The 12,298-nt window shown below is 47.5% G+C and overlaps 1 protein-coding gene across 2 annotated transcripts in view; it reads left to right on the forward strand.

Annotated features, from left to right (window-relative positions):
• The window catches only part of LOC135817298 (grainyhead-like protein 1 homolog), a 22,653-nt gene continuing 10,355 nt past the window's right edge, over nt 1-12,298 (forward strand). Inside the window, exons 1-12 of one of the 2 annotated variants that reach the window (XM_065330457.1) lie at nt 1-191; nt 279-638; nt 2,497-2,680; nt 3,386-3,515; nt 4,045-4,124; nt 4,886-5,089; nt 5,402-5,458; nt 5,636-5,737; nt 7,349-7,427; nt 8,153-8,502; nt 8,845-8,957; nt 9,212-9,263. In XM_065330457.1, the coding sequence (XP_065186529.1) occupies nt 187-191; nt 279-638; nt 2,497-2,680; nt 3,386-3,515; nt 4,045-4,124; nt 4,886-5,089; nt 5,402-5,458; nt 5,636-5,737; nt 7,349-7,427; nt 8,153-8,502; nt 8,845-8,957; nt 9,212-9,263 (1,716 nt within the window). In that variant the 5' untranslated portion in view covers nt 1-186. The remainder of the gene's footprint in view (nt 192-278; nt 639-2,496; nt 2,681-3,385; nt 3,516-4,044; nt 4,125-4,885; nt 5,090-5,401; nt 5,459-5,635; nt 5,738-7,348; nt 7,428-8,152; nt 8,503-8,844; nt 8,958-9,211; nt 9,264-12,298) is intronic. The other variant, XM_065330458.1, reaches the window with a different exon arrangement.

A 12,298-nucleotide genomic window follows, 5' to 3' on the forward strand; every position in this document is an offset into this window, starting at 1 on the left:
TTGCTTCTACGTGTACATGATCCTGAGCTAGATCTTTCAGCCTTTGTTCAAGTAAAGTTTTCTTTGCAGAGAACTGCCTCGGAAGGCAAATGCGACTTCTTTAGCAGGATGGCTCCAGCTCAAAGCTGGTAGCATGTGCTGCTGCAATGTGGACTTCTTCCTCCATCTGAAGTTGTCTCGCAGGCTATGAGGTAAGTACAAAGTGGCTTGCACCCCTTTTTGTTCCATTGTTGAGATTCCAAAAGAAATCACTCCGCGGGTCATTATTGTGCTCACAGCCTACTCCCTCGCTCCATGGCCCACCATCGGGCCGAGGACAAACAAATTGGTGCCGCTGTATCGTCCAGTTCTTCGCTGGAGAGTGTCAACAGTGTGGATGTGGATGTGTCACTCGGCTCTGTTGAGCCCAATGCAGCAACAAGGGCGTCCATGCCCAACTTGGTTACAGCCAAGCCGCTCGATGAGCCAATAAAAGATTGGCAGAATATCATTCAACCCTTGCTGACTGGAGAGCGTGATGGCAGTGGTAACTCCGTGTCCGCAACTTTCCAGGCTTGGCTGGATTTGTTTTCAACTACACCTCAACTCTTCAACCAGTCCCAAGCCCAGGGGTACGAGAATAATGTACATGTACTAAGGTTTGTAAACTGCTGTACACGTACTCTTTACATGCTTGTTACGCACGCCATCCACCTGATCTACAATCCAATTCGTATTAGTACCCAGAACCTTTGAACTGTTGTTGCTTTCATGCTTGGAAACAGCAGAAGACCAGCTCATTGAACAGTTTCCCCAATTCATGTTTATACACGATTCAACAATACCACTACACGTAGTCCATGTACAGTTCCAAACTCCCAAGTCTGATGCATCTAGAGACTACCGTGTTAGTCGGTTAAAGCCATATTACCTGTCCTCGTCATCAGTGCACACCGCAGTTTTTGCTATACAGTGGAGATCGGATATAACGACCTTGCATATAACGACAGATTGAGTTTAGTGACATAATTCTGTTGCCCAAGTCATTTAGTAAGTCCTTTGTGAAGATCGGGTTTAGTGACAGATCGAATATAGTGACATTTTGTTCTCTCCCGAAGGAGTGTCGTTATATCCAATCTCCCCTGTACCATGCAGTCCCATCACTGATTTGCAAGTTTATCTGGTTGGTAGTCTAGTGACGACATGTGCAGACATTCCTACAAACTTCTGTTTCTTTTAGGACAACAATTACATGCACACACTATAGCTGGCAGTGGCGCCCCATATAGCAAATGATCGGCTTTGGAGATATTGTGGCAAAGCTCTCTGGCATTTGGTAATTCAGAAACTTCACCCTCACATTGTGCTCTTGTCGGTCCCATCTTGTATACACCGCAACCAACTTGGGGTGGACACTGCCGATGATGATAGTGATATTTACTGCCATAAACTTCAAGACAGTTGCTTCGCTCCTTCAGACCTCCTTGTCGGTGATTATCAGTACAGTCAGACCTTGCATAACCGCACACATCCGTTTTCCACAAAAAATATCCAGATAGGCGAGGAAGCCGGATAATTGAACACACATTCCGTTTGTATGCATAACATATGCTGTAAATCGATAACCAACAATTTTCGTCCGGATGGTGAGGGAGGATCCGGATAAGCGAGGTCTGACTGTATCGTCATTGGATGTGTCCTCACTATAGTCCTTGTGGTGTATGTAAGGGTTTTCGGCCAAGACTACAGTCCATTTCAAAACTATAGACGCGTAGGGTTTTTGAAATATTTCAAATTTGGCTGGAACTTTTTGAGAATAGTTTTCGGAATATTGCTCAGGTCCGCTCCACAATTACTCTCATAATTATAGTTTCTAAACGATTGGACAACAGACGCCCAATTTGGAAAAATTTATGCACAAAGTGATCACAGATTTTATGTGGTATAGATGCTGGCATAACGGTTTTTGCCTAGGTACGCGTCTATAGTTTTGAAATGGACTATAAAAGCAAGAGCGCAGTGTATTGGTGATGAACTTTCTAAAATGTGATCTCAGACAAGACTGCATCATCATCATCCTGGAGTTTGTAGTGAGTGAATGGAAGTTACTCTGAAGTCATGAACAAGGCAGAGATGTGTTCATTGCAGTGCTCATAGTGATAATGCTGTGCAGTACCTGAGGTTATTATTATTCAAACGGTCGCCTTTCACTTTCCACCAATGCACAATTCAACAGTTTTCTCTCTGCATGGTGCTTTTTGGATCACGGGTCCATGCTCTTAAAACACTGTGTACCCCCATCAAATTAATATTTTCATTGCTTGATGGCTTGCCAACAACAAAGTAAAAATGTGTGGATATGGGTGCGTGTGTTTGTGTACACGTGTGGGTGTATGTATGCGTGTGTACGTATGTGTGTGTACATATCTGTGTCTCTGTCTATGTGTGTGGCGGTGGTGGGGGCGTATCTTGGTGTGTGCGTGGCTCGCGTGTATATATTGCTTTGCACGACAACAGAACGGCCCGTACACATAGCATGCCATCGTTTCCTGTACCTCCACCGCCACCATTGCCAGTACAGGTCCCGCAGTCAAGGAAGACGAAGAAGTCTTCTAGTCCGACAATAGGTCGCCCACTGCTACCTTCTCGGCCTCCAGATTATTCAGCACTGCTTGGCTCATCCCCACCATCTTCATCTGACGTATGTTTGATTTAGAAGAGTTCAATGTGGGCAGTCTTTGTTTTGTATGGTTTTAGGAAGCCCAGAACAGCACTTATTTCTAACTGTACGTATCATGTCGTGTACTAAGTCAGTCTATGAAGAAGGTGTATTTGGTGGGGGGGGACACTTCCAGTTCTCATGTGCAGTGTGAATCTGTCTCGTACAGCGTGAGCAGGAGAGCCGTCGTTGTCTCGCTCTGTCTCTTGTCTCTCACTGTCTCTTGTCTCTCTTGTGTGTGTGTGTGTGTATGTGTGTGTGTGTCTCTCTCTCTCTCTCTTTCTCTCTCTCTCTCTCTTTCTCTCTCTCTCTCTCCTCTCTCTCTCTCTCTCTCTCTCTCTCTCTCTCTCTCTCTCTCTCTCTCTCTCTCTCTCTCTCTCTCTCTCTCTCTCTCTCTCTCTCTCTCTCTCTCTCTCTCTCTCTCTCTCTCTCTCTCTCTCTCTCTCTCTCTCTCTCTCTCTCTCTCTCTCTCTCTCTCTCTCTCTCTCTCTCTCTCTCTCTCTCTCTCTCTCTTTCTCTCTCTCTCTCTCTCTCTCTCTCTCTCTCTCTCTCTCTCTCTCTCTCTCTCTCTCTCTCTCCTTCTCTCTCTCTCTCTCTCTCTCTCTCTCTCTCTCTCTCTCTCTCTCTCTCTCTCTCTCTCTCTCTCTCTCTCTCGATTGTCGGTGTGCTTTTATGATCTATTCTTAGACATTGAAGGTGCGTGCACCATCACCACCAACTGTATTCTCCACCAGTGATCGATATCGCTGTTATCTGGAGGCTGCTACATCCATGATGACTCAGCATGGCGAAGACACTCTCACGTATCTCAATAAAGGTGACGCTTGTATTCTGGCTGTTGTTCCTGGCTTGCCTGCTGTGTGTGCTGTACTTTGTGTATGCATGTATGTGTGTGTGTGTGTGTGTGTGTGTGTGTGTGTGTGTGTGTGTGTGTGTGTGTGTATGTGTTCGCGTGCGCGATAGTACGTGCAATCGGTAGTATATGTGTGTGCGTGTAAGAGGTGTATGTGTGTGAACGTAGCAAAGTGTTTGGTTCAGTCATGCAGTTGCTTTTATTTCTTCTTTTGTGGCATGGTCATCACTCAATCAGCAAGTTTTGTATTGTAAAATCAGCCTGAAGCCTTTTGCATTGAGGCACGTGCTGCTGGAGGGATTTGTGTTTCTGGCGGTGTGTGTGTGTGTGGGGGGGGCTTCTTTGTAATGCAAACATGTCATACGTATACTTGTACTAACAGGTTCACCTGTAGAGTACTGTTTGTCACTGGGGTTCATCAAAGGTGTTGCTGGGTGGATTTTGAATAGTCTTTCTAGACCTTTGTTTTGTTCTCCTACTGATTTTTGTCCAGGCCAATTTTATGGCATCGTGTTTGAAGCCAGGCCGGAAAGCAATGATGCCGGCCAATTGGCATCACCGCGACAGGTGCAGGTATGCCTTTAGCCATCCTGGTACTCCAGCCCCTTCCTAATGTAGCACTTCCACCTTCGCTCTGCCTTGTTTGTGTGCGTGTGTGTGGGGGGGGGGGGTGTTGTTGTTGCTCTTGCTCTTGCTGTCTATGTCTATCCGAGATGTAGGATATCTCAAAAATATTTGACACAAGGGATGCACCAAATACATGTATGCCCAAGTGCTCAAATACCGGGGGGGGGGGGGGGGGGACGGGACTAATAGCAAGTTTTACCTTCGCAGGGATACCCTGATGCCGTCAATCCTTTTTCTGCACCTTGTCCTCGCCCACTTTAATACTGAGATGTGGTGAGCCCTTAATTTCAGGGGGTGTCGGCCGTTGGGCGGTTTAATAGCCAATTGAGTCATCTTTCCAAGAGTGTGTGTGTGTGTGTGTGTGTTATCTGTACGTATGTGTGCGAGTGGGTGGGTGTTGCTTTGGAGTATGTTTTGTGCTAATCTGGGCGGTTTCTATTCTTGGTTGAACTTGGCAGTTGAAGTCAATATGCTGCCTATCTTCACCTTCATCTTGTGCCTTTCATGTTTCCTCGCCTCCCCTGAATTACCTGCATGCGTACAGATTTGCAGTGCAGTTTAGGAATAGTGTGTTGGTGTAGGGCCATTCAATAGTATAAGGTTTTATCTGTGTGAATGCATGGATGCTATTGCTGTGCCTTTCCTGCTGTGTGGGCCGGCACTGTTCCTTCATGCTGGACGCTCTCTTCTGTCATTTTGTTTTGCAGTCTGTTGTGTCATTGGTGTTCCGGGAGGAGAAGGATGAGGAAAGTGAACTTCAGCACTGGAGTTATTGGCACTCGCAGCAGCCCAACCCACTGTTGCGCGCATTTGACGTTGACCGCAAGAGTGCCAGCACCAGCCTTGAGAGCATCGATGACCTTGCACACAATGCCACTTCTTTCATCTGGAACTCATCACAACCCGCACGGGTAGGTCTTTGATGCAGAGATTTCTTAACTGTGCAAGTCCTGGTGTGAGTTAACTAACGATCAATTTATCGGTATGATACAACAGTTGCACACTCTTGGTTATATGCTCTTGTTGTCGGTATGTGAGTCATTGGTATAATAGTTTCGGCGCTAATTACAGTCATATAAAATGGAAAACAACTCTTGCAATTGATACTGGCAAGAGTGCTAATTTTCGTGCATGCCCCAGTGCCAAGGTCTTCTTCCTGATTCTTCGTGTTGTGGAGTTTGCGTACAAGGGGCTGTTGGCTTTTGCTGATCTGTTCTGTACAGGCTACTCTGCGTGTGAATTGCTTGAGCACAGAGTTCTCGCCTCAGAAAGGTGTCAGGGTGAGTGCCTTATTATTTTCATGTCGGCTGCTCAGTCATGACGTCGCCTGGTACTGTCTTCAACTGGCTTGTCCTTTTCTTGTCTAGAATTGTCTGTGTGTCTGGGCATGTGCTGTGGGTATCAATATCCAGGCATGGAATTTAATAGCTGCTTCTGCTGCTGTTGCTGCTGTGCAGGGAATGCCTCTCTTTCTCCAAGTGGATACGTTTGACAATTTTTCAGCCGATGCTGAGGCCAGCCACCGCTGCTACTGCAAAATTAAAGTTTTCCGTGATAAGGTAAAGCAACTCCCTTCACTAGATTTAGGGGCCACAGCTTGCTGCAAAACTGGCAGTTTGAAAGTAGCCCCAGCCTCTTTGGACGTGAAGACCTTTTACAATAGAAGTGATGGTTTTCCTGTTCCAAGATGTTCTCTAAGACCCAGAAATGAAATTCGTATGGAAATACAGTGTGCATTTTGTTGTACTTCTGGGGCCTCAAAGTTCGGAAAAATGCTATTTTGTACTTTCAAGCCGTCGTAAGTACAACTAATGCATTAATATCCCCCTGCAGGGGCGTCGGAAGGTACTCGACATTGGTGCGGTCACATGAATAGGTGGAGGGTTTGGGGGTCGTCCCCCGGGGTAATTTTTAGGGAAAATGGGCCCTAATAGCCCACAGGGATGAATTTATCCGGTATCGCATCGCAGTTTGCTACGCAAATCGATCTACTGCTACTCAAAAATCACAGTGACATGCAGAAAACTGCGATACATATACATGTACAGGCTATCCATGCTTTTTGTAGCTTACGCCACAATTGAGATTTTGCATAGCAAAAACTGCTATGCAAAAACATTACAGTAAATTCATCCCTGGCCCATATTTCAATGCTTCAAATGTCACAAGATGAACTTATTGGTGCAGCTTTGGCCGCATCTGCCGCACCGGTTCCGACGCCCCTGCCATACGAATATTATTTCCAGGGTAAATGTGTGCCCGAGAACAACTTGGGAATGGGAAACCACCAGTAATACTGTGAGAGATGTTTCACCTGCAAAGTGGTTGGAGCTACCACAATCTGTACAATCCAGGGCCTGTATCATGTGAGTTTCAGTACTTTTTGTGTGGTTTGTGGGCAGTGACGGATAGTCTAACAGAGAATAATGAAGTAAGGCACTCTAACTCATTGTTTTGCTTCACAGCCCTCCTCCAACAAAAACACAAAACACATACCGTAATGTCGCGTGCATAAGCCGGATTTGTGCATAAGCCTGTCTCGTGTAGAAGCATGAAATCTGCAACAGCTTTTCGCGTACAAGCCTGTCGCATGCATAAGCCGGGCCAGTACACGAGACGCGCCACGTGTCGCGTGCGTAAGCCGGGCTACTACGCAAGACTGGTGAGCGCGCCTTTTACATGTCCATGTTTGCATGGTACCGTACACTTGCACACGCGGAAAACGTGGGAAGATGCGGAAATCAAGAGAGAGAGAGAGAGAGAGAGAGAGAGAGAGAGAGAGAGAGAGAGAGAGAGAGAGAGAAAGGAGAGGGGGGACGCGGTTCAGGGAGCGAAAAAATGAAAAAAATCCCGTTGGAAAATGTTGGTTTTGACGTCCAAAAGTAAGCAGTTTGCGCATACAAGCCTGGTCATTGAGTGGTGCTTGTCATATAAGCCTGTCTCGTGTATAAGCCTGTCTTGTGTACAAGCCTGACTCCATCACCGGCTTATAGGCATATAAGCCCCGGCTAATGCACGCGACATTACGGTAATAATGGCTTTGAACCTGGAATACCTGAATAACCCAGAAGCACGTTTTCCTGGGCTACAGTGGAGTCTTTGCACTTTGAGAAAAAGTTCTTCCTGTATTACAATAGTTTTAATGCTGGTTATTATGCTGTAAATTTCAGGGAGCTGAGCGCAAGAACAAGGATGAATCCAAAAGTGCTGATCGGCGGATGGCTAAAATCCTCAAGCAACAGCAGCACAGTGAGTGAGACTTCCCGAAGGTGGTGTATGGTGCGATACACACCCGTATTGAGTTGATTTCCATCACACCCGGGTTTTCTTATTTGAGACCTATGGCCTGTTTCCGTACCTGCCGGTGATTTAACTGCGTACTAAAGACACCCCTTGTCCGGTCAACAGCTGCCAAATTACTGGATGTACCGTAAAGTACCGTTGATCCGCCCCCACTCTAATTCCCGCCCCCCCCCCCCTCGATTTTCTGTCTCTGAAGCGACTTCAGAATTATACGGTAGAGAAATTATGCGTCTTTCTGTACTCATGTCCATATGCATACAGCTAACCTCGTACTACTTTCTAGTGCGCAAACAAACATTCGGGTGAGAGTCTGTGTGAATGTGTACGTCGAGTTTGACCTTTCTCACCTGTTTGCGTCTGCAAGATACAACACCGCATTGTCGTACAACGACACTGCACCAAACAGCCTTGATCGAATTCCCGCCCCCCCCCCCCCCCCCCCCATGAAAAACAAGCTGGGAAGCGAATTGGCGTGGGGGGCGGTTCAATGGTACTTTACGGTAATAATTATGCATCTGGTTTCTCTAATCCTGTTATGTTTGTGGCACCCCCTTGGAAAAATCCTGGATCAACCCCTGCTTCCCAGGAAACTGTGCATGCGATACAGCGCAGATTTCATGCATTTGGGTATTGATCATAGTTCCGGTTTGTTCCTTTTTACTTTTTTACAGTTCGCCGGCGAGGTCCTGGTCATCACCGCTCAGCTCCTTTCCCATCCAGTACCCTGGCTTCCAGCACCGTGCATGAAGCAACAGACCAGGAGGCTGCCATCTCGGCTGGTGCGAATGTGCCTGTTGTCGCTCATGCTGCTGCCGCTGCTGCGGTGACACTGCCGGCAGCGGCGGCGGCAGCAGCGGCAGGACCTGCCAGTGCGTGGCCTGGCCCACAGCGGTCACTGACCAACCCGTCTGGGTTCTTCCAGGCGCCCAGCAAGGTGACCATCTTGACCACTACCAGTACTCTGGGCCGGCGACCAGTCCACTTCAATCCCAGTGACGTTCACCAGCTGCCCCCACCACCGGTAAGGATACCATGATAGTGCTGTGCTTTGTGATGGGAACTTCACCGCTTGGTTTTCGAGTGATCGTCTTGCCAGAGAAAGGGAGTCACCGTTCCTGCCACTGGCTCGCCTTCCTCCTCCATCTTGTTGCCTTTCACGTATTCTTGCTTGTTTGATCCCTTCTGATAGCACTAGGAGGAGTGTACTGGTATGGATTGCTTTAGTTCTCGTTTTCCATCCAAGTGCTATTACGTTTTGAGTGTTTCAATCCTTACACCCCATCTGCCTGTGTGTCTGTCTGTGTGCATGGCCGTCTGCCTGGATATGCGGGCTGGTGCGTCCGCTTGGCATATAACGATGCAGATGTATGATGCCAGTGCAGCCCAATCTCAACTCTGTGCACTCATCCAGCAACAGCAGCAGCAACAACAGCAGCAACAGCAACAACAACAGCAGCAACAGCAGCAGAAGCAACAGTAGGTGTACTCGTGTATTCAAGTGATGGAAAACAGTGAAAAGATGGTTTTGTAGTATTTGACAACCACGTCTACTGTCCCCTAAAGATTGACTACTCCAACTCCCCTAGCCTTGGATAGACAGGCATGGGCTGCTTGAAAACTTGCTATCCTTCCATGTGCATGTTGTTTGATGCCCAGTCTGGTACTGTTATGTGCAGTGGGTACTATCGACTGAGTTCACCTGTGCTTCATTTGCCTTATGTCTTCTGCAGGACTGACCTTGAGAGAATAATGCCCTTGCCAGGATGTGCTGACCTAATGAAGGTACGGCTGAAGTGGATCTGCTGTGATACACTGGCCTGCTTTTGCATCATGTTCCCCCCCCCCCCCCCCCCCCCCCCCGGGCACACATGCGAGTACTTCATCGATGATAGCTTGACCAACGTTCAAAGAAACTCAACAGTAGAAACACCTACCAAGTAATGACGAGACTCAACTGGTGGAACAAATTTGGGCAAAGCACAATTGAATGTCATTAGAAACTTTCTCATCACAAACCCAGGTGCACGAGTCATCTGTAAAAAACGCTCGGGACGACAACCAGGGCAATGCCTTGTCCCGCACACCGTAGTCGAAGAAAAGCTCTTCTCCTTTCCTTATTTCCCTTTTCGCCACAAAACCCACCCTCTTCTGCCCTCTCGCCACAATAACGCTCATGAGGAGCAAATTGTTGCTGCGGGAACGTTTGGGGGGCATGGTTGATAAACCTGCTCTCAGCCAGTGTTGTTTCCGTCGCATCGAACACAAGCTGAGAGCAGGCTTGCCGGCACTGCAGAATGTAGCAGCCCAATCCACGCCTTTCGTATTCTGCTTCCCTGGCCTTGATCACTTCCTCGGGCAGAAGTTCTGGCTTTGCCGCCACATACTCGCATACGAACCCTCCCTCAGAAATGTCATTTGCGGCAAACGCAGACCGTCCGCACATTGTATCACGGACTTCGATGTTGTGGAGTCCCGTCGACAGCTTGAGGCCCTCTTCATACTTCTCCACAGGGTTGGAAAAGAAGCTATGCGTCTGGACGACCAAAACTCGGTCGCATGGTGCGATCAGCTTCGCTTCCCCGCAACGATACACAATGCCGCTTGTTTTTCCCACTAAAACTTGCGGCATGTAGCCGGAATGGCGTTGGAACATTTCGATCAATTCCTCCATGGAGACCATGTTGGCATGTTCAACAAAACCCAGGTTGACCATTTGAGTGAACAAACTATTACTCAACAGATTTCTTGCTTGCTAGGAAGGCTGGAAAGTGTCCTATTTAACGAACAAGCCGTCAAAACGCTAGGGCTACGTTTGTTTTCATCTACTTCAACTTATCCCCTCCTTCTACAGAGGGTCTGAACCAGAGTCACAGCTCCGTGCGATTCATATGGTCATAAGACCGAGGCCCTGGCAACCAGTTTCTCCCTGCAGTCAGGAACACTGTTCCTTACAGTGGGCCCTCCACCTTGTGACATGTTGTCTTCATCATACATGGTGAACTGTCAAGCAAGGCTTACATGTGCCTTGTTAGAATGGAGTAGAACAGTAGATATTGGAAGAAAAGATGAGAAGGCCCGTAGTTGGAAGTGCAGGACACACACATCTACCCATTTTTGTTAGATTATTGATGGAAAGTCTGTATATGACCCATCTCTAGGTTGTTTACAGTACGAAATACGACATTTTGTGGAAAACAGCTACCTTCGCTGTAGATGTACCAAAGTCTCGTACTTCTACCGACTTCTGCCAACCTGGTGAACCTGGTAGAGGGAAGTTGAATGTACATGTACTGTTTTGGTACAACGAAAGTATTGGAAGAAAGAAAGAAAAAGGAATGCATTTACCAAAACTTGTACTGGCTGTAGATGAAAAACAAACTCCCCCTGAGGACCCCAAGGGCATTGGGAGTCAATGCTACACCACATATGGAAATGCGTGTGTCTGAATTCTGTTTTTGGATTGTGTTGTGCTATAAAAGGAGATTTACCTGGGATAGGGTAAATGCTAAATAGTAGAGTGCATTTCTATATCCTTATACGAGTTGCATGCAAAAGGAATTGTGCTAATTGTACGAATTCGAATTGTAACTTTGGCAGTGTCAATATGTATTCAACTTGTGTAGGGATTTAGTCATTTAAAAGTATACGCTATCTCTTCAGGAAGTTAGCCCAACTAAGGGCATGTTCGTTTGGTAGGATCGGGATCCCGATCCACCGGATCCACTGGATTCGCACCCTTTTGATTGGTCGAATCTGGATCCGGATCCTTCGGATTTGGATCCGGTCAACCCACCTCGGGGAGCAGGGTTGACCGGATCCAAATGTGACCTTTGTGCGTATGTGGCGGGTAAAAATCATGTTTGTACACATTGTGATACGCACGCGTGGATGGAGATAGAGCTTGTTGACTTTTTGTACGACGGAGGCGATGAGTACGGTGTTCACCCTTTTGGGGTGATTTGTAAGCGCCATTGTCAACATGGCATCAGTTAAGGTCCAATACGAGAGAGCTTGGAAGCTCAGGGCCCTACGCTACGCTTTGTTACTTAGCTCATCGTGCATGTTGTGGGAACTGATGGAAATGTTTCCTTGGAAGGCGCTGACTCTGCCGAGCACGCGCGTTCTGGAGTCGACGGGATCACTCTGCCGACGTTTCCTGTGACCGGCGCTGACTCGCCCGTTCACGCCTATTTTGGAGACAACGGGATCTCTCTTCCAAAGTATGTTTTTGCTGACGCATCCTATCACCTATTCGGCAACTAACATCCATTCTAATTTCATTTCCTCCTCGTCTCCCTATTTCTTTCCGGAAAGTCTCTCTATACATCAGGGAGTCGTACTGTATTGGCAGCTACCCTAACGGGTCACGCCGCCCACCACCCAAGCATGGGTATGATGAGGGACAGTGGCAACAGAAACAAAAAAACAGCAAGCAGGGAGAGAAAGCAAGAGAAAGACGGCGATAGTAGTACATCTGGTGTGCGACGTATAGAAAAGAGAGATGACAAGAGATGCGCACAAAATGGGAAACAATAATTATTTTTGCAGTTTCGAAACAATCAACCAGGTGATGGAGTGTGGGCACCCGAAGTCCCACCTGGACTCCACTGGAAGAACATCCCACGCAGGGATATCAGCGATAGGCCAAGCGTTGAAAAACAGCCATGAGGACACATCGTCTAGAAGTCCACCGCGCTCGAACTGAAGTTGCAGGTTCAAACAATTTCACACGCGGCGTCAGGCAGCGTAACTCTTCTCCCTGCATCACCATCCATCTCCAGCGACCGTCTCCACTCACAGCTGATGCCTCTGCCACC

Source organism: Sycon ciliatum, chromosome 5, assembly GCF_964019385.1.
Source record: "Sycon ciliatum chromosome 5, ocSycCili1.1, whole genome shotgun sequence".
Classification (NCBI taxonomy): Eukaryota; Metazoa; Porifera; class Calcarea; order Leucosolenida; family Sycettidae; genus Sycon; species Sycon ciliatum.